The 23,985-nt window shown below is 53.8% G+C and overlaps 3 protein-coding genes across 3 annotated transcripts in view; 2 read left to right on the forward strand and 1 right to left on the reverse strand.

Annotated features, from left to right (window-relative positions):
- The window catches only part of LOC135306049 (zinc finger protein 420-like), a 415,160-nt gene that overhangs the window by 83,837 nt on the left and 307,338 nt on the right, over positions 1 to 23,985 (reverse strand). The gene's annotated exons all lie outside the window — the stretch shown is intronic.
- Positions 1 to 23,985, forward strand: part of LOC135305935 (zinc finger protein 271-like) — a 49,590-nt gene that overhangs the window by 799 nt on the left and 24,806 nt on the right. Inside the window, 2 exon segments of the mRNA XM_064429512.1 lie at positions 8,966 to 8,976; positions 10,743 to 11,384. Of these exon segments, the coding sequence (XP_064285582.1) occupies positions 8,966 to 8,976; positions 10,743 to 11,384 (653 nt within the window).
- LOC135305936 (olfactory receptor 14J1-like) lies at positions 19,526 to 20,119 on the forward strand (the record flags this gene model as incomplete). Its single annotated transcript, XM_064429513.1, has 1 exon — positions 19,526 to 20,119. A coding segment is annotated over one exon (594 nt), but the record flags the coding sequence as incomplete, so codon positions are not given.

Raw genomic sequence — 23,985 nt, forward strand, 5'->3', positions numbered from 1 at the left:
GCCAGGAAGAGACAGTTAGTTGCATTGTCGTTTTCCCTTTTGCATATCCCTTCTGTGATCAATATTGTTTTTGTTTCTGTTTGTTTCATATCTCATTGCTGTTCCAAATAAATTGTTCTTATCCCAGCCCAGGATCTTTGCCTTTTGTTATTTCCATGGGAGGTGGGATGTCAGCGCATGGCAGTGCAGTTTTAGTTGGATCAGGAAATTGAGGAATCCCATTCCAAAAGGCCAGCCTGTGGAAACCGAGCATCCCAGCTGGTCCCAGCCCTGGTGCCCATGGCAACAGCCTTGAGAGCGGGTCCCTGGCTGGGGCTGTGGGAACCTCTTCCCTCTGGTGCCCAGGGACAGGACTGGAGGGAACGGCTGCAGCTGAGTCGGGGCAGGCTGAGGTTGGATCTCAGGAAAAGGTTTTTCCCCAGAGGCTGCTGGGGCACTGCCCAGGCTCCCCAGGGAAGGCTCCCAGCTCCAGGGCTCTCTGAGCTCCAGCAGCATTTGGACAGCGCTGCCAGGCTCTGGCTGGCATTGTTGGGGTGTCCTGTGCAGGGCCAGCAGTTGGACTCCTGGATCCTGATGGGTCCCTCCCAGCTCAGCCAATTCTGTGGAACTGGGGGAACAGGGGCCTGGTGATGGTTGCCATGGAAACTGACCATAGGAATGGAGCTGGTGATGGTTGCCTGCTAAGGATCAGATTTGTCACAGACCTTCAGAGGAGTTCCATGGGGACATTCCAAGAGTCTCCAGGATGTTCAAGAGCTGGAATGTCACAGCCAGAGACAGGGGCTCCATGGACAGGGGCTCCCAGGTGTTTCTGGGGATGGTAAAGAGCCCTGTGCTCAGAAGCAGTCACAGCCATTCCATGGTGATATCCCAGGAGTCCCCAGGCTGCCACAGAGCCAGGATGTCCCAGACACTCACAGGGGTTCCTGTCATGAGCACAGTGGGAGCTTCAGGCACAAGCTTCATTTCTTTATTACAGAAACTCCCGTTGAGACATGAGGTGGAGAAATTACTTCCAACAGCCACCATGGAACCTCAAACCCCTGCAGGACCCCCTAGACTTGTAAAATTCCTTCTAAGAGAGGAGACTGGGAGAGGCTGGATCCAATCCCAGCCCCAGACATTGTCAAAGGTTTATGTATAAAAGATTGGACAGGTGGAATTGAACCTTAATGCAATTTGTCCCACACGATTAATGATGGAATACCAGATAAATTTCTATAAATACAGCCCTGATGGATTGTGATCATGATTAGTCAGAAAGATCTTAACCACAGTACTGGAATTATAACAATTATTAGAATATGCTGTTCTAGGAAGCAATTTTGAAGTCAACAGGGCCTTGCTGGAGTTGTTGGGGCCCATTGCAGGCAGAGCCTCCTGCTCCAGCAGGAACTGCCTTTCCTGTGCCATCAGCAGGGCAGGTCCCGCTGCAGGAAAAGCCCCAGGCCAGCCCCAGCACAGGGAAGGGCTCGGGCACAAGGGCAGAGTGCCGTGCTGGGAGCTGTGCCAGGCAGAGCCTGAGGCACCAAAGGCTCCTTGGCAGCAGCAGCTGCTTGCAGGGCATGGCCAGAAGCCTCCCTTGGCAGCCCGGCCTGGTGGCCAGCACTGCAGAGCTGCTGCCTCAGGGCTCATTTCTGCCTGGGCTCTGAAAAGCCACTTCTGCTCCAGGAGCCTGCCTGGGAAGCCATTGGCCCCAGCACCTTGGGCACAAGGTATGAATGAGAAAACTCTTCATGCCAGCAGAGACAAGGCAGGGGCAGAGGAAAGGGCAGAGCCAGGCCCAGGGGACAGAGCTGCCATGGTGATGGCTGTGAGGTCACTGCCCCTGCAGCAGCCTGGCTGCCCTCAGCAGACATTCTGGCCAGAAGCGTTGTGAGGGCACCCAGCACAGCAGAGAACCCACACAACAGGAATTCTGTTCTTGGGGATGAGAGGGTTTCACTGGGTCAGGTTGTACAAAGCTCTTGCTCTTGGATAATTCCTGAGATGGGGAATCCACTTCTCTGGAATAACAGTTGCAGTTTTGTGCCATTCTCATAAATATAAAATATTTTCGCCTTTAAACAATTGTAAATCTACTCTCATTCAGTTCAAAGATATTGAGCCTTGTTCTGTCACTGCAAGATTTGGGAGAAAATAACTTTGACCACTGTTTTCGTTTTCACAGACTTTGGAGAGAATCCAAAAACCTCTCAAGATGAGGTTTGGAGGCCTCATCCCATAACCAGCAGTGAGAGGTGGCAGACTCTGGGCTCAGTGGTGTGGAGACTGAGGACAGAATAAGAGTAGCTGGGGAGGGATTGAAGGGTGGTTTCACACATCTCAGAGTTTTTCTTCATTGTATAAATCAGCCAGAGAAAGAGATAATGGCACCAAGGACAGCTTGGGAAGCCCAGACTGGACACCAGGAGAAAGGAATTTTCCTCCCGTCCCGGGGCAAGGCTGTGGTGCAAAATGTCCCCCAGAAGGAGCCTGGAGCAGCCCAAAGCTTTGTGTGGGCAGGCAGAGGCAGGCAGGAGGCAGAGCTGTCAGCAAAGGAAGGGGCCAGCCAGGTGGGGCAGCCGGGGGATGACGACAGCCTGCAGGGGCAGAGGCACAGGGCAGGGACACCGTAGGACAGCCTGGGCTGCACAGGGCAGAGGGATGGGCAGCAGCTGCAAGGCCCTGACAGAGCCAACTTGGGCAGCACTTTGGCCATGGCAGACACAAAGAGCACCAAAGCCCCAGAGGGTCATTAAAGTCCCTGTGCTGTGTCTGTGCTGCTGAGCTGGGCCGGGCTCCTGGCCCAGAGGCAGCTCCTGGCAAGGGCAGCGCTGCAGAGAGACAGCTCTGGCCAGGAGCAGCTCCTGTGCACAGCCCAGCAGGGCTGGGGCACTGCCAGGGCAGCTCAGGGACACCAGCAGGGCACAGCCAGAGCTGACAGGGGCTCAGCACTGGCAGGGGCTGGGGGATGTCCCAGAGGGGGCTGTGTCACAGCGGCACCTCTGTGGCTGTGTCCTAGAGGCACAGAGCAGCTGTGATGTCAGCAAGGGGCTGTGTGACAGCACAGAGTGGGCTGTTTGACATCACTGAGGGGGTTGTGACATCACAGAGTTTGTTGTGTGAGGTCACTGAGCAGCTACAGCATCAAAGAGGGGTAACTGTGTGACATCGCAGAGCAGGCTGTGACATCATGACATTGCTGTAGGACATCATAGAGCAGGCTGTATGGTCACAGTGTGTGTTGTGACACTACAGAGTGGCAATATGGTATCACAGAGAGGGTTTTGTGACATTACTGAGGGTGTTGTGACATCACAGAGCTGTCTGCAATGTCATAGAGTAGGGTGTGAGGCCATGGAGTAGCCTCTGCCATCACGCAAGGTGGCTCTGTGATATCAGAGAGTGGGTTGTGAAATCACAGAGTGCGTGAGTAACAGCATAGAGCCAGATGTGACATCACAGAACAGACTGTGACATCACATGGTGACTTTATGACATCACTGAATCTTCTGTGACATCACAGAGCAGCTTTACGGTATCACAGAGTGATATCCCATCATTGGCCCTGTGATATCATGAAGGGGCTTTGCGACATCACAGAGCAGGCTGTGACATCACAGAGAAGTAGTGTGTCATCAATGAGTTGCCTGTGACATCATCGAGTAGGTGCTGTGACATCATAGAATAGGTTCTGCCATCACAGGGTATCTGTGTGACATCACAGAATGGGGATGTGACATCACAGAATGGCTGTGTGACATCCCAGGGTAGGATGTGTAATATCATAATGAGGGCTGTGTCATCACAAAGGGGCTGTGTGTCATCACAGGGGCTGTTTGACATCACAGGATGCTGTGTGACATCACAGGAAGCTGTGTGACATCACAGGGGCTGTGTGATGTCACTGGGGAGGTCACTCTGCCCCAGCCCCCCTCACAGTTCCCCCAGAGCAGTCCAACGCTGCTCGTGCACAGCGGGGTCCCCTGTCCCCCCGGGTCCCCCCGCCCCCGGCGCCACAGCCTCCCCCAGAGGATGTTCCACGAGATCGACCCCAGAGCCTGACACGGGGACGGGGGGCCGGGGCCCTGGGGGTGGGACAGGGGGACAGGGACCCCCCAGCAGTGTCCCCGTGTCCCCCAGGGCCAGAGCCTGGGCCAGGGCTCCTTCACCCTGTTACAAACGAGGGCTTGAGAGCGCTGAAAAAATCCTCAGCAAGGGATCAGCAAAAACCAGATTTAATATTAAGTGACAGCACCACAAAGTTCCTTGGAAAGAGTGACTTTGCCCCTGACTGGACACTTCAGACACATCAAGGAAACAAAGCAACAACAAAACCAAATCAAATTCAGGCAGTCAAACCAGAAATGAACCATGAACAGTCCGTGTGTGTGTGCGCGTGTGTGTGTGCGCGACATAAGGACAGTGAGGGCAAGGATAAAAGGAATAGAGCCTAAAAGCTGAACAGAGCTCAAAGTTAACAGGACTTAACTTATACCTTAACCTTAACTGATACCTTACACATCAGAGTTTAGCAAAAGAACAACACATAACAGTATTTAACCTAACTTACAATGGCTTATAGGTCATTATAAGTTAGTTTAAATATGACTTAGTAATTTAACAGAGGAATAACACTTAATAATATTTAACTTAGCTTATAACTTAAACTTAACAACTTAGCAAAAGAACAACACTTAGCAGCATTTAACTTAGCTTAGACCTCGTGACTTAACCTGACTTACAGACCTGACTGACTCAGCTATCCAAGGCACTCAAGCCCCGCAGAGAGCAGCATTTCTGCCACATTTCCCCAGCACAGGCACTCCTGTGTGCACACAGACACAAAGAGTCAGTGCAAGGCACCTGTGAGAAATTCCCCTGAGGGCAGGAAATGCTCCCTGTGGATGCTTTGGCATCTCCCCAGAGGGTGAAGGGTTGAGCCTGGAGGAGTGGGCGGATCGGCCCAGGCTCCCTCGTTGTCCAGGATCCCTGAGTGCAGCAAACAGGAGAGTTCCCGGCTGGGAGAGGCCCCACTCAGAGGGAGTCGCTGGCCCAGGAGAGCTCCAAGGGGCTCCTTTTGCAGCGCTGTTTGTAGGGCCCCAAGAGAGGGGCTGCAGTCACAGCAATGGTTCATCCTGGCCGCACTTGGCATCAACAGCTTTCTTTGGCACTGTGAGAACAGGGATGTTGTGCCACTGAGGGAACAAAACCAGTTCCCAGGGCTGCTCCTACAGCAACCAGGAGCTGGCTGGGCACAGCAGTGGCTGGAGCAGACAGTGTTTGTGCTGAGTGGCAGAGGAGCTGAGCCCAGGGGCTGTTGGCCAAGGCCGAGGCCCAAGGAGCATTTCTGAGCTGGCAGGACGGCCTGAGAAGGGGAGGGGGGAATGCAGCAGCACAGGGCCCATGGAAGCAAGGGACCATGGTGACACTGTGGGGCCCTGTGAGACCAAGGGACCATTGTGACACTGTGGGGCCCTGTGACACCAAGGGACCATTGTGACACTGTGGGGTCTCATGGAATCATGGAGAGCACTGTGACATTGCTGGGACTCATGGCACCAAGGGGACCGTACTGTCGCTCTGTGGCTCCATGGAATGTAGGGATCATTGTGATACTGTGAGGCCCCATCAAAGCAAGGGGCCATTGTGACACCACAGGGCCTCCTGGAACTGTGGAGACCATTATGACACTTTGGGGTGTCATGGAACCATTGGAGGCCATTGTGACTTTGTGAGACTCCATGGAGACAAAAGTCCATCGAGACATTGCAAGGCGTTATGGCATCATGGAGAGACAATTAAGAGACTTCACAGCCTCGTGGAACCAAGGGGCCATTGTGACATTGAGGCACACCATAGAATCGTGGAGACATTGTGACATTGAGGGGACTCATGGGATCATGGAGACCATTGTGACACTATGAGGGCCCAGGAAATATTCAAAGCATGGAGACACTGTAAGGCCTTATGGAACCAGTGAGACCATTGTGACCCTGGGGGTCCCCACAGAACCAAGGGGACCATTGTGGTATTGTGGGGCCTCGTGAAACCAAGAGGCCTTTGTGACACTGCAGGGCTGCATGGAACCAAAGCTCCAGGGTGACACTGGAGCCTTATGTCATCAGAGGTCCATTGTCACACTGTGGAGATAATGGAGATTATTGTGACGCTTCAAACTCCCAGGATCCAGAGGTCCATGTGACATTGCAGGGCTCATGTAACCAAGGGAACATGGGACAGGTTTGGCTGGTTTGGCCTCACAGGGGCTGCCAGACAGCTGATCTTGGCAGGTTAAGGGTCTCTTCTGAACTGCTTTTCAAATACTGGGGCTCTGTGCTTTCCTTCCTATGGAAAAGAACTGTCCTTCTCCAGGCACCCATGCCCAGAATTGGGATTTCACCTCCAAATTTCCTTATATCCAGGGAATGTTCCCATTGGAATATTGCCAGGACAAGTCTTGCTGGCAGTGATTTCTCATATGTCCCCAAAACACTGGGGAAGGATCTGTGCTTTCTTCCTATGGGAAAGAACTGTCCTGCTTCTCCAGGCACCCATGGCTGAGACTGGGATTCCACCTCCAAAATTCCTAAAATTCAAAGACTGCTCCCAGACAAAATCTGCCATTCCTGACAAGTCTGGATGGCCTTGGACTAGTGAGGCTCTCACCTGCGTTCTAAACACTGGGGTCTGTGCTTTCCTTCCTATGGAAAAGAACTGTCCTTCATGTCCAGGTGCCCATGGCCAGAGTTCGGATTTCACCTCCAACATTCCTTACTGTGACAGACTGAAGGAGATTGTTGGCTCAAAACATTTCATTTGAAGCAGAGGAAGGGGCAGGTCCAGCCTTGCCCTGCCCTGGAACCCCAATCCCCCCAGAGCCTCTATCCCAGCCCAGCAGTGGCTGCCAGTCCCTGGCACAGCACAGGCAATGCTCCACAGCCACCTCTGGAGCCCCCAGCCCAGCTCCTGAATGTCTCCTTGGGAGGTCTGGGCATGTAGAAGAATGAGCCCCTTGAGGGCTGACCCTGTTTGGACAAGCTGCTCCTCACCCCCAGCCTCACCATGTCTGGGATGCGTGGCTCCTCCCTCTGGGCAGAGCACCTGACAGTGGGATGATGTAATTTTTATCAGTCCTGCAGTTACACTCAATGGCCCATTAACAAAAGATATCTCCCTGGAGGGAGGATTGATTTGTTGAAGAGATAAAGAAAACTGCCCAATTAGCAGAATATAACTGCCCTACCTGTGACAGATGGCAAATACAATACATGCATTGTCTTTCAATCCAGTACAACAGGAGTTCAAATTAATGGAATTTAACTTAACATTGCTCAAATCTGACAATAATGAAGCTTAACTTTGCTTAGTGTTATCAACCCAGAATTTGGATTAAATTAAACATTAGAGAATCAAAAATTTATATCCTTAAAAGTTATACATACAACAAAATTTAACTTATTCTGATGCTATTAATGGAAATAAGGCACTGAAAAAGTTGAACAATCCGCAATTGAAATAACAGTGTGATGGATTTACTGGAGGGATTAAAAGGATGTAATAAGTATGTCATGTTTTTATGTAATTTAGTTTTGAGAGAAGCCCATGGTAGCCAAAAATTTTATGCAAGCATAAATTTACTAAGACCTTTTAAAGTGCAGTTTTCCTGAAAGAAACAATGTGGAATTCAGCAAATTGCCTGGCAAACCAGCAGCTTCTTGAAATTGTATTTAGTGTCATTCCAGATGGTCAATTTACCAGCATTTCTGTTAAAGAACCTCCGGCCAGTGCCGTGGTGGGGGGGCCTGGTGGAGCCGTGCCGAGGGCTCGGGGGAACTGCGCCGGGAGCAGCCGAGCCACGCACCCCAAAGCGCCCGCGGTTCCCCTCCTGCCCCAGAGCCTGTGAATGTGCCTCCGTGCCAGAGGGAAGGGGCAGGAGATCTCCCCAGTGCATCCCCAGCAGGATGGCGTTGGCAGTGGGGTTGTCCTGCAGCCAAGGGCCATGCTGGGCTGGGAGATGGAGCAGGAGAGAGGGGGAAAGGGGCACTGACTTCCTCCTCACCTGCCTGAGTTTCTCAGAGCATCTTTCTCTTCCCTGCAGCCTTCTCCTACATGGGCCAAGGTTTGGTAATGGGAAATCCTGGTTTGGGGAAAAACAAGGGATGAGCACAGTGAGTCTGAAGGTCCTCTGCTCAAGTCCATCTCTAGAAGTCACCTGCTGTCCATAAAAACCTTCAAAAAGCGGAAGTGAATTTAAAAAAAAAAGGCACCAGGAGTGTCCCATTTCCAGTCTCATCCCTCTGGGTCTCTGGTGGTGCCTCCTGTCATGGCTGCTGAGGATCCCCGGCCTCCCCAGGGATGAGAAGGTCAGAGCGCCCCCCCAGCCCTAAGCACCCTCAGCGGTGAGAGGGACACAGAGCCCCTGGTCCCCAGCCCTGCACAAGCATTCCCTGAGGCCAGCGGGATGGAGAGACATCAGAGCAACCACCAGGGCGAGGGGACAGAAACCCCTGAGCATCCCCTGGGCTGAGAGGGACAGAGACTGCCCCAAGCACCCCCTTGGCATGGGGGTGAGCACCCCACTTCCTGGGGTGAGAATAATGGAGACCCACTGGGGAATGGCCTGGGGTGACAGGGACAGGGACAACCCTCCCATGCCCCTCCCAAGCATGGCCCAGGGCGAGAGGCGCAGAGACCCCTTCAGCATCCCCTGGGCACTGGACAAAATAAACTTGGCAGGAATTAAATTTAACGCTGCATAAATCACTTGGATGAAGATTTGATTTTTTCACAAGTAACATTAGAGGAGAAAACAAATAAATCCCAAAGATTAATAAACCAACAATAGAAGCAATTCTGTGGCAATTCCAAGTTTCATCGGTTCCTGTACAGCTCCAGCTCAGCTGCTGGCAGGTTCCCAAAAAAGAAAAGTGGAAATGTGGCCCAATACAGATTATTAAAAGGAAGGGAAAGCACTGTGGAGCTGTCATGAGTGTGACAGGGACGAAGAGAATAATGATTCTCACATTTGGAAAAGTCCCCAAGCCTCTGAATTTGGGAGTTATTTGGGAATTTAGCTCCTTGAGCTGGGCACTTCTAGCAGCCTCGTGTTCCTCACCTTGGGGTGAATGAACCTTGTCAGCCTCACTGGTGTCATTTGCTCACATTCCTCCAGTGATTTGATCAAATGTTTCAAAGATGGACAACAATATATTTTCTTTACACTGGCCACCCACAACAGCCATTTTCCTCATCAGTTCTCCCACAAGTTGCTCAGAGGAATTTGCATCCAAGTTTCCAAGAGGTTCTCTGGAAAGAAAGAGCTCTCCTCCCACAGAGGAGGGAACCATGCTGTTGTCAAGGTCAGAGAACAGTGCCTGAACTCACTGTGCCAAAATATTGTACACAATCTGGTTAAGAAAATTGTTAGAGATGCCTCTGCCCCAATTAAGGTGCTAACGAGACCAAATGCAAAGTGGATTTTATTGAACAGTCAATGTGAGGTAGGGAGAGATGGAATAAAAGAGAAAAAAGGGAGAGGGCAAGAAAGTGACAGGGACAGAGACTTCCCCTGGGGTGGGGCAAGTGTGACATTGTCCCCTGTGTGTGTGACCTTCTCAGGGTGAGGGTTTTACACCTGAGCCAGTTTGGGTAGGGGGGGTGGTGTTCACCCCCCCAGCAGGGATTACCCCACTGTTTCAGGTTGCAGTGCAAGATGTAACCAAATGCATGTTTTCAATCCCCATCTTCACAAATTGTTATAAACAGGCGGGGCAGTGTTCTTTATCTCTTCCAGGACTCAGCCCTGATAACGCCCTCCAGGGGCTCTCTTCTGTGAATGGGCCATTGAGTGTCCCTGCAGGATTGGTAAAATGACATCATCCCATTGTGGGATGCTCCGCCCAGGGGGAGGAGCCAACCATTCCTACCTGGATATAAGCTGAGGCTTCTGACACCAGGAGCACCTTGGCTACTGCATTTCCAGAGGACAAGACCTCCATCACCAGCACTGGACCTTGAGAGGAGGACCAGACCCTTCTACAGGATCACTGCTTTGACAGAATCACGATCATCGCTGCAACAGGACTGCAGCCACCATTTAATGGGACTGCTACCACCACCCTGACCAACCGGGTGGCAGGTTATATCCTGACTCTGTCAGTTTAAGGCAGTGTTTTTGTATCATTGCCTTGATCTTAATTTTCTTATTAAATTGTAATTCTGGCTTAGACTCTCCTCCTGGTTTGCCCTCAAACCAGTGCAAAACTCAATGCACTCATCTCTTGTTTTCCTCCCAAAACAGAATTTCCCATCTCAAAACCACTGCCAGATGGAGGATAAGGCTGCGAGGAAGAGGAAGATGTCCCAGGACCACAAGGTAGGTGAGGAGGAAGTCAGTGCCTCTTTCTCTCTCTCTCCTGCTCCATCTCCCAGCTCAGCATGGCCCATAGCTGCAGGACAACCCCTCTGCCTTGGCCATCCTGCTGCGGATGCACTGGAGGTATCTCGTTCCCTTTCCCTCTGGCATGGAGGCAAAGCCCATCCACTCCTTGTCCTGCGTCCCCCAGACAAGAAGCTGAGGACGGAGACCAGAGAGGACAAATCTCCACGGCAGAACCTCGTGGAAGAAGCTGTTTTGAAGGACTCCATGGCACAGGAATCGAACAGGGAGGTAAAGCCCAAGAGATCCCACAGGATGAGTGTCTGAAAACTTAGCCCAAGGTGCTCTGAGGAGGAAAGACCCACCCTGTGCCAGGAAGGTGGACAGAGCTTCAGCCAGGGATCAGAGCTGGTGGCCCATGAGCAGCTTCATGATGGGGAGAAGCCCCACAAGTGCTTGGAGTGTGGGAAGAGCTTCAGGCAGAGCAGCAATCTTGTCCGCCACCAGATGATCCACACTGGGGAATGGGCCTATGAGTGTGGGGAGTGTGGGAAGGGCTTCAGCTACAGCTCAGAACTCATCAGGCACCAACGCATCCACACTGGGGAGAGGCCCTATGAGTGTCCCCAGTGTCAGAAGAGGTTTCACACCAGCTCCAATCTCCTCCTGCATGAGCGGATTCACACAGATGAGAGGCCCTTCCGCTGTCCTGATTGCGGGAAGGGGTTCAAGTAAAACTCCCACCTTGTCAGGCACCGGCGCATCCACAGTGGGGAGAGGCCCTATGAGTGTCCCCAGTGTCAGAAGACGTTTCACACCAGCTCCAATCTCCTCCTGCATGAGCGGATTCACACGGATGAGAGGCCCTTCCACTGCCCTGACTGTGGGAAGGGCTTCAACCGCAACTCCCACCTCGTCAGGCACTGGCGCATCCACACTGGGGAGAGGCCCTGTGAGTATCCCCAGTGTGGGAAGAGCTTTACCCCGAGCTCGCATTTGACGAGACACCAAAGGAGGCATTGTTAAGAGAAGCCCTGCAAATGCCCCAACTGCAAGGAGACCTTCGTGCCTGGCTCCAGCTTCATACCCAACTGGAGGACCCACGTTGGGAAGAGACCTGTGATCCATGCTGGGAAGACACCTGTCCCTTCTCCTGCCCCTGCCAATGACATGACAGGGGATCGATGAACATGAGGTTCGGTCCAGGGCCGTGTCATTATATCCACTCCCTCCTCAGGTCATTGCCAGAGGCAGGAAAGGGTCTCTCTCTCCCTGAGGAGAAGGGTGTCCTTCCCAGGCAGGAGGAAATATGTGGCCAGGATGACCCAGTGAGTTGTGTTTTGGTTTTCCCTGTAAATAGTATTTCTTTTCCCTTTTGTTAGCAGTATTGATTCTGTTCTTGTTTGTTCTTTATCTTGTTGCTGTTCCCAATAAATTGTTCTTTGCCTTTTGTGCTTTCCATGGGAGGCAGAAGGGCAGGGAGCAGCAGCATTGTTTTAGCCAGAGCAGGAATCTGAGGAATCCCATTCCTAAACCCCAGCCCTTGGAAACCGAGCATCCCAGCTGGTCCCAGCCCTGGTGCCCATGGCAACAGCCTTGGGAGCGGGTCCCTGCCTGGGGCTGTGGGAACCTCTTCCCTCTGGTGCCCAGGGACAGGACTGGAGGGAACAGCTGCAGCTGAGTCGGGGCTGGCTCAGCTTGGATCTCAGGAAAAGGTTTTTCCCCAAAGGCTGCTGGGGCACTGCCCAGGCTCCCCAGGGAAGGCTCCCAGCTCCAGGGCTCTCTGAGCTCCAGCAGCATTTGGACAGCGCTGCCGGGCCCAGGCTGGCATTGTTGGGATGTCCTGTGCAGGGCCAGCAGTTGGACTCCAGGATCCTGATGGGTCCCTCCCAGCTCAGCCAATTCTGTGGATCTGGGGGAACAGGGGGCTGCCAATGGTTGCCATGGAAACTGACTGTAGGAATGGGGCTGGTGATGGTTGCCCACTAAGGATCAGATTTGTCACAGGCACTCAGAGGGGTTCCATGGGGACTTTCCAATTGTCTCCAGGCTGTTCAAGAGCTGGAATGTCACAGGCAGAGACAGGGGCTCCATGGACACCTCCCAGGGGTTTCTGGGGATGGTAAAGAGCCCTGTGCTCAGAGGCAGTCACAGCCATTCCATGGTGACATCCCAGGGCACCTTGGGCTGCAAAGGCACCGATCTGTCACAGGCACTCATGGGGGCTCCACGGTGACATCCCAGGAGTCCCCAGGCTGCCAAAGAGCCGGGATGTCCCAGACACTCACAGGTGTTCCTGTCATGGGCACAGTGGGAGCTTCAGGCAAAAGCTTAATTTCTTTATTGGAGAAACTCCTCCTGAGTCATGAGGTGGAGAAATTACTTCCAACACCCACCATGGATCCTCAAACCCCTGCAGGACCCCTAGACTTCTAAAATTCCTTCTGAAAGAGGAGACTGAGAATGGCTGGATCGAATCCCAGGCCCAGACTTTGTCAAAGGTGTAAAAGATTGGACAGGTAAAATTGAACCTTAATTCAATTTGCCCCACAGGATTAACAATGGAATACCAGATATATTTGTATAAATACAGCTCTGATTGATTCTGATCATGATTAGATTACATGCCTTATTTACACCACAGAGTAAATTTTAAAAAACCCAAACAGTTATTTACACCACAATACGGGAAATATAACAATTATTTGAATATAGTGCTCCAGGAAGCAATTTTGAGATCAACAGGGCCTGGCTGGAGCTGTTGGAGCCCATTGCAGGCAGAGCCTCTTGCTCCAGCAGGAACTGCCTTTCCCGTGCCATCAGCAGGGCAGGTCCCGCTGCAGGAAAAGCCCCAGGCCAGCTCCAGCACAGGGAAGGGATCGGGCACAAGGGCAGAGTGCCATGCTGGGAGCTGTGCCAGGCAGAGCCTGAGGCACCAAAGGCACCTTGGCAGCAGCAGCTGCTTGCAGGGCATGGCCAGAAGCCTCCCTTGGCAGCCCGGCCTGGTGGCCAGCACTGCAGAGCTGCTGCCTCAGGGCTCATTTCTGCCTGGGCTCTGAAAAGCCCCTTCTGCTCCAGGAGCCTGCCTGGGAAGCCATTGGCCCCAGCACCTTGGGGACAAGATATGAGTGACAAAACTCTTCATGCCAGCAGAGACAAGGCAGGGGCAGAGGAAAGGGGAGAGCCAGGCCCAGGGGACAGGGCTGCCATGGTGATGGCTGTGAGGTCACTGCCCCTGCAGCAGCCTGGCTGCCCTCAGCAGACATTCTGGCCAAAAGCATTGTGAGGGCACCCAGCACATCAGAGAACCCACACAACAGGAATTCTGTGCTTGGGGATGAGATTGTTTCACTAGGTCAGGTTGTATAAAGCTCCTGCTCTTGGACAATTCCTGTGATTCCTGTGATGGGGAATCCAGTTCTCTGGAAAAACAGTTGCAGTTTTGTGCCACTGTCATCATTGTAAAATATTTCTCCTTCTAACAAATGTAAATCTGCCCTCATTCAGTTGAGAGTTATTGACTCTTGTTCTATTACTGCAAGATGTGGAACAAAATAATGTTGACCAGTATTTTTCCATTTTCACAGACCTTGAAAAGTAACCAAAAATCTCCCAAGATGGGGTTTGGATGCCTCACCACATAACCAGCAGGTAGAAGGTGGTGGCTCTTGGCTCAGTGGTGTGGAGACAGAGGACAGAACAGGAGCAGCCTGAGAGGGATTGAAGGGTGGTTTCAGAGAGGCTGGAGTTTTTCTTCATTGTATAAAACACCCAGAGAAAGAAATAATGGCACCAAGGGTGTGGAGTTCCCTTGCCCCAGGAAGCAGGCATTCTACCCAGACAGACAGCATCGGGTGAGGGGCGTGATTTAAAGAGGATTCCGCCCCTCCATCCTGTGGGGCATGCCCCTGCAAGCCCAGGAAAAGACACTCCACCCCATCTGGTCAAATAAGGAGTGGCCACAGAACATTTTTCCTTTTCTGTACTCTCATTGGTTCAAATTCTACTGCAAAGTCCCTGCCATAGATTTTTCCATTGGTTGTCCTCCTCGATTCACTCCTTTGCAGTCCTCGGCTCCTTCTGCTATTGGACCCTGACCCTAAACTTCACCCCTACCCTGTCATATAAAACCCATGACAAACCACCACCCCCTCTCCCGATTTGTTTCTTGTCTTGGTACCTGGCACAATAAAGGATCCTGGGCTTTGCTAAACCAGGACCCATCCTGTTGCTTTCCTTTCCCTGTTGGTCATCGATGCCTGCCTGAGGTCTGAGACTCTGGGGTCTGGGGGAGTGGTTTTGCTGCTTACTGCAGTGGAACACAACACAAGGGCAGCTGGGGAGGACCAGACATGAAGAGAAAGGAATTTCCTCCCCCAGGGCAAGGCTGTGGTGCAGAAGGAGCCTGGAGCAGCCCAAGGCTTTGTGTGGGCAGGCAGAGGCAGGCAGGAGGCAGAGCTGTCAGCAAACGAAGGGGCCAGCCAGGTGGGGCAGCCGGGGGATGACGACAGCCTGCAGGGACAGAGGCGCAGGGCAGGGACACCGTAGGACAGCCTGGGCTGCACAGGGCACAGGGATGGGCAGCAGCTGCAAGGCCCTGACAGAGCCAACTTGGGCAGCACTTTGGCCATGGCTGCTGGCCCTGGGCCTGAGCCAGGAGCAGGAGACAAGTGACCCTTGCAGGCCTGGGGCCTCATTGCCTCCTTGTCCCTGCTCAGCAGCCTGGCAGGGGCCGCCCCATGGTGCTGCCCTTGGCATTGCACATCCCCACATGCCAGTGCCCATCCCGGGAAGAGTCCTGAGCAATGAGGGAGGGACAGGATCTGCCTGGCCAGGGGCTGGGGCTCAGGCCTTGGCCCTTTGCATTCCTGAAACACATCCAGGTTTGCTCAGCACCAGAGACACCTTTGCCTTGTTTGTCCCCAGCTGTCATCACTGCCTCCAGTGTTCGGCTCTATCTGGAACCTGGAGACACTCACATGAGTTATGTCCCTCACTGGGACCCATTTAAAGTTAAATAAAGTTGGGACTTTGAATCTGATTTTAAGTTCTTGAGAAGGTTTTTGAGCACACTCTGAGGGATAGAGTCTGATGCAAGGAGCACCAAAGCCCCAGAGGGTCATTAAAGTCCTGGTGCTGTGTCTGTGCTGCTGAGCTGGGCCGGGCTCCTGGCCCAGAAGCAGCTCCTGGCAAGGGCCGCGCTGCAGAGAGACAGCTCTGGCCAGGAGCAGCTCCTGGGCACAGCCCAGCAGGGCTGGGGCACTGCCAGGGCAGCTCAGGGACACCAGCAGGGCACAGCCAGAGCTGACAGGGGCTGAGCACTGGCAGGGGCTGGGGGATGTCCCAGAGGGGGCTGTGTCACAGCGGCACCTCTGTGGCTGTGTCCTAGAGGCACAGAGCAGCTGTGATGTCAGCAAGGGGCTGTGTGACAGCACAGAGTGGGCTGTGTGAGGTCACAGGTTGGGCTGTGACATCACAGAGTTTGTTGTGTGAGGTCACTGAGCAGCTACAGCATCATAGAGGAGGCTGTGTGACATCACAGAGTAGGCTGTGACATCATGGCATGGCTGTATGACATTATAGAGGAGATTGAGGTCAAAGTGTGTGCTGTGACATTAGAGAGTGGCAGCATGACATAACAGAGAGGGTTTTGTGACATCACTGAGGGGGTTGTGACATCACAGTGCTGTCTGTGACATCATGGAGTAGGGTATGAGGCCATAGAGCAGATCCGGACGTAACAGCTGGTGGCTCTGTGACATCAGCGAGTGGATTGTGACATCACTAGGTGGCTGTGTAACATGATAGAGAAGACTGTGACATCACATAACAGACTGTGACATCACAAAGCAACTTTCTGACATCACAGAGTCTTCTGGGATATCACAATGCAGCTGCATGACATTCCAGGGTGACATCCCAGAACTGGCTCTGTGACAAAACAAGGGTGCTGTATGACATCCCAGAGTGGGCTGTGACATCACAGGTGGCTGTGTTACATCATAGGGTGCTCTGTGACATCACAGGATGCTGTATGAGATCACAGATGGCTGTGTGACATCCAAGGGGCTGTGTGACATCACAGGGTGGCTGCTTGTCCCTGCTCAGCAGCCTGGCAGGGGCCGCCCCATGGTGCTGCCCTTGGCATTGCACATCCCCACATCCCAGTGCCCATCCTGGGAAGAGTCCTGAGGAAGGAGGGAGGGACAGGATCTGCCTGGCCAGGGGCTGGGGCTCAGGCCTTGGCCCTTTGCATTCCTGAAACACATCCAGGTTTGCTCAGCACCAGAGACACCTTTGCCTTGTTTGTCCCCAGCTGTCATCACTGCCTCCAGTGTTCTCCTCTGACTGGAACCTGGGGACACTTTCTCAGTCATGTCCCTAAGTGGGACCCATTAAAACTTCAAGAAACTTTGGAGTTTCAATTTAACTTTGAGTTCTGGACAAGTCTTTTGAAGGCTCTCTCAGGGACTGAGTCTGATGTAAACAACACCCAAGTCCCAAGAGGGTCATTGACGTCCTTGTGCTGTGTCTGTGCTGCTGAGCTTTAAAGGAACAGCTCTTCCCAGGACCAGCTCCTCTCCCAGCCCAGCAGGGCTGAGGGCTCTGCCTGCAGGCACTGAGGGGACAGGAGCCAGGCTGAGACAGGCTGAGGAAGTCATTGAGCTGAAACTTCACTTGGGGAAAGATCTTCACAGCCCTCCACATGGTGAGTCAGTGGATGCAGGGCAATGTCCCCTGTGCTCCTGGAGAGATCTCCTGAAGCCAGCACACCCCACAGCCTTGGGGATGTGCCAGGAGGACTCTCCCAATTTCTCTGTGGCAGGGGAGCAGGAGGAGGAGGATGTGCTGCAGAGTAGGGCTGCCCTGGGCACCATCAGAGGGACAGGGCAGGACGGCTCCTGCTGCCAGGGATGGCTGCAGGGGCTGAAGCTGGGGCTGCAGCCAGGACTGCCCAGGGCTGTCCTGCAGAGCAGGTCCTGCAGTCCTCAGGGCTCTTGGCCAGCCCAGGGGATGTGCCACCTGCCAGGGGCAGCTCTCAGCCTGCCTGGCAGCTCCCCATGGACAGGTCAGGGGAGCTGTGGGGGCAAGGAGTGACTCCTGCCAGGGCAGGTCCTGCTGCTGTGGAGAGGGTGCTGTGTGGGCCAGGGCTGCTTAGAGCTCCAGCTCACGCCCAGCTCATTCCTGAGGGGACTTTTCATGAGCTCATTCAGGGCAGGGGTTTCCTGCTTGGGTCTCTGCTTTCCTGAATCTGTGCTCCCACTTTTCCCTGGCTCAGCTTGGTGGCAATGGAAACTCAGCTGTGCAGGGCAGAACAGGGGCTGAGGCTCTTAAACCATTACCCTGAGTTTTTCTGGGAACCTCAGCAAGTGCCCCTCACCCCTCCCCAGCCTCCAGGCCCATCCAGCACCACCTTTCCACGGTGCCCAGGCTGGGGGAGCTGTTCTTTAATCCCTGCAGCCCCGGGCAGCTGCAGGGCAGAGCTGGCCCAGGGGCTGGGCTGGGCTCTGGCAGCTCTGTCAGGGAAGGAGCCTGGGGCCACTGGAGCAGCTCGGGCTGGCACAGCTCCAGCAGCAGAGCCGTGGGCAGGGAGGGAGGGAGGCAGTGCTGAGGGAAGCGCTGCTGCAGGGCAGATGTGGCACTGCCAGCCCTGCCCTGCAGGGCAGACACTGCCCTGAGCAGCACAGCTCTTGTGTCTCCTCCCAGCCAGCACAGCCCTCAGCCCGGGGGCTCGGGGCACTCAGTCCCTGCTGGGCAGGCAGAGCTGCCCCAGAGATAAAGGGCATCTCTCCTGCCATGTGCCCATTCCTGCTGACAGGGCCTGAGGGCCACTGCCCTGCCCTGGTGCTGCCTGGCAGGGGCTGTGCAGGGCTGGGCAGGGAAAGGCTTTTCCTCAGGCCCGGCTTTCTCTCTCCTTGCCTTGCCCAGGTGCTCCTGGCATTGCTGAGGTTCTCTCTGGGATGGCAGTTCCAGCTGCAGGGTCAGGCCCAGCCCTTGGGCTCCTCCTGTGCAGGCTGAGCTCAGCACTGGGGTGTCCCAGCTCCCCGTGCCCAGGGAGCTCTGGGCAGGGCAGGCTGGCAATGAGCCAACTCTCCTCAGGCAGTGCCATGGACATGACCCTTGGTGTGTCCTTGGGATGCCATCCAAGCTGTGAGCTGCCTCCAGGGGACACTGGGGGACAGGAGTGTCCTTGGCCAGAGTGGGGCTGAGACTCTGAGAAAGGCTGAGCCAGTTTGCTCTGCTGTGGGTCCCTCTGCTCCCAGCTGTGTCAGGCTGATTTCCAGGGGAGCACACGGACTGCCCTGGATCTCAAAAGGGCAGCTGGGGACAGATGGAGCGACAGAGCAGCTCCCCTCACCCTTCACTGAGTCACAGCCACTGCTCTTGCATTGCTCAGTTCTCTCTGATCTCCCTGGGCACAGCAGGAAACCCTCTCAAACTGCCTTTGGCTGCCACTGTCCCTTAGCCCTGGGACAGTAGGTGCTGCAGAGCTCCTCTGCCTCAGGAGCAGTTTGGGCTGATGAAATCCAAGCCCAGGACTGGCCCCTGTCCCTGTTCCCATAACCCCACAGCTGCAGAGCAGAGCTGACCCCTTGGTGTCCATAGGCAGAGCCCCTGCTCATCACAGCAATGTGGCTGGATCCCAGCAGAGCTCCAGGCACAGGGCAGAAGGAAGGGCTATGAGAAAAGGAAAATTGAGTGGCACAGAGCAGCAGGGGCAGGGCTGGGAGAAAGGGCTTGAACATTGCTCAGGAAAGTCTCCCCTGACTTGTCTTGTCACTGTCTCCTCCTTGAACAGCTCCCCATGTCCATCCCCAGCAAATGTCCAACAGCAGCTCCATCAGGCACTTCCTCCTGCTGGCATTGGCAGACACGCGGCAGCTGCAGCTCCTGCACTTCTGCCTCTTGCTGGGCATCTCCCTGGCTGCCCTCCTGGGCAACGGCCTCATCATCAGCGCCGTAGCCTGCGGCCACCACCTGCACACGCCCATGTTCTTCTTCCTACTCAACCTGGCCCTCAGCGACCTGGGCTCCATCTGCACCACTGTCCTCAAAGCCATGCACAATTCCCTCTGGGACACCAGGAACATCTCCTACACAGGATGTGCTGCACAGCTATTTATTTTAGTGTTTTTCATTTCAGCAGAGTTTTATCTCCTGACCATCATGTGCTACGACCGCTATGTGTCCATCTGCAAACCCCTGCACTACGGGACCCTCCTGGGCAGCAGAGCTTGTGCCCACATGGCAGCAGCTGCCTGGGCCAGTGCCTTTCTCACTGCTCTCATGCACACGGCCAATACATTTTCCCTGCCCCTGTGCCAGGGCAATGTCCTGGGCCAGTTCTTCTGTGAAATCCCTCAGATCCTCAAGCTCTCCTGCTCCAAATCCTACCTCAGGGAAGTTTGGCTTCTTGTGCTCGGTGGTCTTCTATATTTTGGTGGGTTTGTGTTCATTGTCTTCTCCTATGTGCAGATCTTCAGGGCTGTGCTGAGGATCCCCACTGGGCAGGGACGGCACAAAGCCTTTTCCACCTGCCTCCCTCATCTGGCTGTGGTGTCCTTGTTTATCAGCTCTGGCACATTTGTCTACCTGAAACCGCCCTCCATCTCTTCCCCATCCCTGGATCTGTCACTGTCAGTTCTGTACTCGGTGGTGCCTCCAGCCCTGAACTCCCTCATCTACAGCCTGAGGAACCAGGAGCTCAAAGGTACCCTGAGGAAAATAATGACTGTATCTTTTCAGAATCAATAAACTATCTTTTTTTCTGCTCAGAACCTTCAGAATGTAATCTCGACAATGTTGACCATTTTTTTTCCTATTTGTCCATTTCTTCATTGGAACTTTTCCTTACTATTTTTCTGGTGCTATAATATTTTTATAAATTACTGGAGTACTACTCAGCATTTTTAGATTAACATCTGCTTTTCTTTTGCAACACAAAGACTTTCAGGAGGTTTGTTTCTTATGCATTTCAATAAAAATAAGTGATTTCCCTGGCTTGTGTGTCCAAGGCATTTCCTCAGCCCTTCTCTGGCTCTGCAGGGGCAGTGCCTGTGAGCAGAGATGGAGGGAAGGGGCTCCCAGCACAGCAGCATGGCCAGGGACAATGGCCCTGCCTCTTTCCACATCTGCTCCTCCCAGCTCCACACTCCCCTTCCCAGCCTTGCTGTGGGTGCAAGGCCGGAGTGCTCTGGCAGCTTGGTCACTGTCCTGCTGCGTGTCCGTGCTGTGCCCTCAGGCAGGGACAGGCCATGGGCACTGCTGGGACACAGCTGGGCTTCAGCACAGCAGCTCCACCAGCAAAGGGCATCTCCTGAGCGCAGGCCAGGAAGGCTTTGCTCCTATCCAGAGTCACTCTCAGGACTCTCAAGAGGCTCCTTGTGTTCCTTGTTCTCCCAGGGCTCAGTGGGATAAGATCAGGGTCTCACTGGGGCCGTCCAAGGACTCAGGTCTGTGTCAGGTTTTGCTTGTTGGTAGCCAGTGCCCATCAGATGGTGAATGGTCTGAGCTGAACCTTCCTGGGGCCCTGCAGCTTGTGCCAGGGCTGATGGCAGGGGAAGGTTTGTCTGGAGGGCCTTGGGAGCTGCCAGGAGAACACAGGGGACCTGCAGGGACAGTGTGTGCCAGGGAGCAGCAGGGAGTGGAGCTCACTGGGCACAGGCCTGGCCAGGCTGGGGTCACCCCGAGATCAAGGACTGAATGTCTGCTGTGAGCCAGGAGAGCTCTGCAGCCCAGGGACACAGCAGGCCCAGGGAAAGGAGTCTGGGCACTGCCTGCTCTGACCCTCAGGGAACTCCCCCAGGAGGATCCAGGGCAGCCCCAAGCCCCTCTGGCAGCCCTGGCACAAGGCAGGCACCTCTGAGCCCCCTCCATGGCCCCGCAGAGCCTGTGTGGGAGGGGGTCAGTGCAGGGAGCACCATCAGCTGCCTCTGTGTGCCAGGCTGAGCAGCAGAGCCCAGCAGAGGCAGCCCAGGGCCCCGGGCAGCACAGCCCCCGTGCTCTGCAGAGCAGCAGCCCCAGCTCGGGGCTCTGGGCAGCAGGGCAGGGGCTGCAGCAATGGCTGCTGGGGCCAGCACAGACGTGTTCCCCTGGGAAAGGCTCTGGGGGCAGCTGGCATGGGCCAGGAGCAGAGCAGGAGCCCGTGGGTGTGCAGAGGAGCCCTGGCAAGAGGCTGGCCTGTCCCTGGGCCAGCAGGAGCTGCCTGAGGAGCCCCGGGGCCAACTCTGCTGCTGGGCTGGGCAGCGGGGCTGGCCCTGGGGCTGCAGGAGCTGACCGAGCTGAGCATCTGCTGAGCATTCCAGACCCAGAGTGGCTGTCCCTGACCTCCAGTGCCTGCAGTTCCTGCTGCAGGGCCAGACCTGACTCTGCTGCTTGGCTGGGCTGGGGCAGGGGCAGGGAAAGGTTGAACTGGGCAGTGCCAGGGAGAGGAAAATGATGAGACCTTGTCCCCACGAGTCCCCGCAATGTTAGAATAGCCTCCATGCTTCTTTGAGGCCCCACAATGTCACAATGGCCCCTTGATTCCATTAAGCCCCACGGGGTCACCATGGTCTCCTGGTCACAGGAGGTCCTGCAGTGTCACAAGGGCCCCTTGGTTCTGTGGAGCCCACAGGGTCAGTGTTACCAGTGGGCAGTGTCAGCACCAAAGACACAGACACCAACTGAAGGAATAATGTAATTTATATAATGTATATCTGCAAAAAATTACAAAAGGAGAAGCTCAGCAGTGCACCCAACCATCACCACCAAAGATTGCCTGCAGTGATTAATAAAGCTCCAGCACCAGTTCCCCTCAGCCTTTACCATCCCCCAGATCCACACAGCAGCAGGGGAAGCTGTCCCAGCCAAGGGCTGCAGAGCCACTCCTGGACACTGGGAATTCCTGCAGGTGCCTCCAGCCACAGGTGAGGCTCCAACCTCGCTGGGAGAGGGCCCAGCTCTGACAGTGCTGAATGAACAAACTGACACCACTTCTAGTGTGGGAACATCTGCTTTCATCCTCCTCTTGGGTTCCTCCCAAAGCCTGGCCAGTGCCCAAGGAGGAACCAAGGGAGGTGACTTTGATCCTTCAGCCCCAAACAAGGCCAGATGGGGCCTTGTCAGATGAACTATAACCTTTGTAACAATTCTTTCAATAACACAGTTTAGATTTAGATATTAGGCATAAATGCATTGCCTCTTGTTCTTCAAGTAAGTGCTGTTCAAGTTCATTACTCAGAGCTATAATTCGCATTCCTTTTAAAACAGCCCTAATTAGTTTCTATTCTCCATTATTTTATCAAATGTCCCCTTTTTTCTTGAGACTGTGTCTCTTTTTAAACAAGTCTCATTAGTCCATTTCCAGCACCAAGTGTCACAACCGCTCTAACATGGAATTGTAACACACCAAGTGCTCACACTGCAATGATGACAGTGACTGCCACAAATTCATTTCACTGCAGCCTCCAATTTGGTAGTCATGAAGCCAATCCCACCAAGAATAGTTTTCTTCTTTCTGCCGCTCTTGTACTGCTTTTTCTGTCATGGTGATTCCTGATTGTTAGACCTCAAACCCATCAGATAGCAGTGCAACATTCCTGTCCCATGAGAGCCCAGGTTCCTCCCTGGCCAGCAAGCAGATAATCCCAGGCTGTGTGGTTCTGTAGAGCCCCATTTGTGTTTGTTGGAGCTCCTGGGATGTACTATCAGACATTGTAACAGTATAATTTCTTATTTCTTCTAATAATCTTTTTAGCTCATTAATGTATACTCCACAGGACAGGGCAGTGCACATGGGGCACAGGGAGAACCAGAATCCTTGGTTTTCTGAGACCAAAGGCACCCCTTGGGGGGAAAATGTTCTCTTGGCCCCAACCTTTCCTTGTGCTTGTTGCCAAAGGACCCTAAATGGTGGCCCTGCAGCTGGGAGTCGTGTGACACTGACACTGACCAGCTCCAGCACCCAAGTTTCTACTGACATGGGGAGTGATGTGAAGCACAGAAATCTTCTCACACTGTGGCCTCTGTAACTGTAACAGGGTTCAGTTTCTCCTGAAGGGAAATCCTAGTGAATCCTGTCAAACAGATCATTGTATTCCTGTGTTCCACAGCACAGTTTTCTGTAACTGTCCCTGCAGTGATTCCATTAGGAGGCAGAGCCCATGGACAGAGTTCTGGCCACCCCAGAGTATGGGCCCTCCAAGGGAACCCCATTTGTCCCAAATTCAGCTGAGCACATACCCAGCAATGAGTAACATTGAGTACTTTGGCTACTTTGATCTTTAAATTTTCAAAACAATTTTGATGACCAATCCCTTGATGAAACTCAAGAGGTGTTTGTGGCAATTAAAGATTCTGGCTGACTCTCAAGATACAACTTACAGACATCAGCAGTACCTCAGTGACACGGTTACTCAGTCTTTTTCCTTAATCTCATTCAGGATAAGAACAATAATTCTGTTGTCCATGCAGCTGGCACCGTGTTAATTCCAGAATAATGCTCCCAAGGTCCTTTGCTGTTCAGCTTTAGCACGGTGTCTGTGGCTAACAAGGCTTGGTGGGGCCCTTTCCCCTTTGGCTGGAAGGGGGCTGGGTCCCAGTCCATGAGGGGCACCCATGCTCCTGGATGGAATTTGCCT

The sequence above is a fragment of the Passer domesticus genome, chromosome 8 (genome assembly GCF_036417665.1).
Source record: "Passer domesticus isolate bPasDom1 chromosome 8, bPasDom1.hap1, whole genome shotgun sequence".
NCBI classification, from domain to species: domain Eukaryota; kingdom Metazoa; phylum Chordata; class Aves; order Passeriformes; family Passeridae; genus Passer; species Passer domesticus.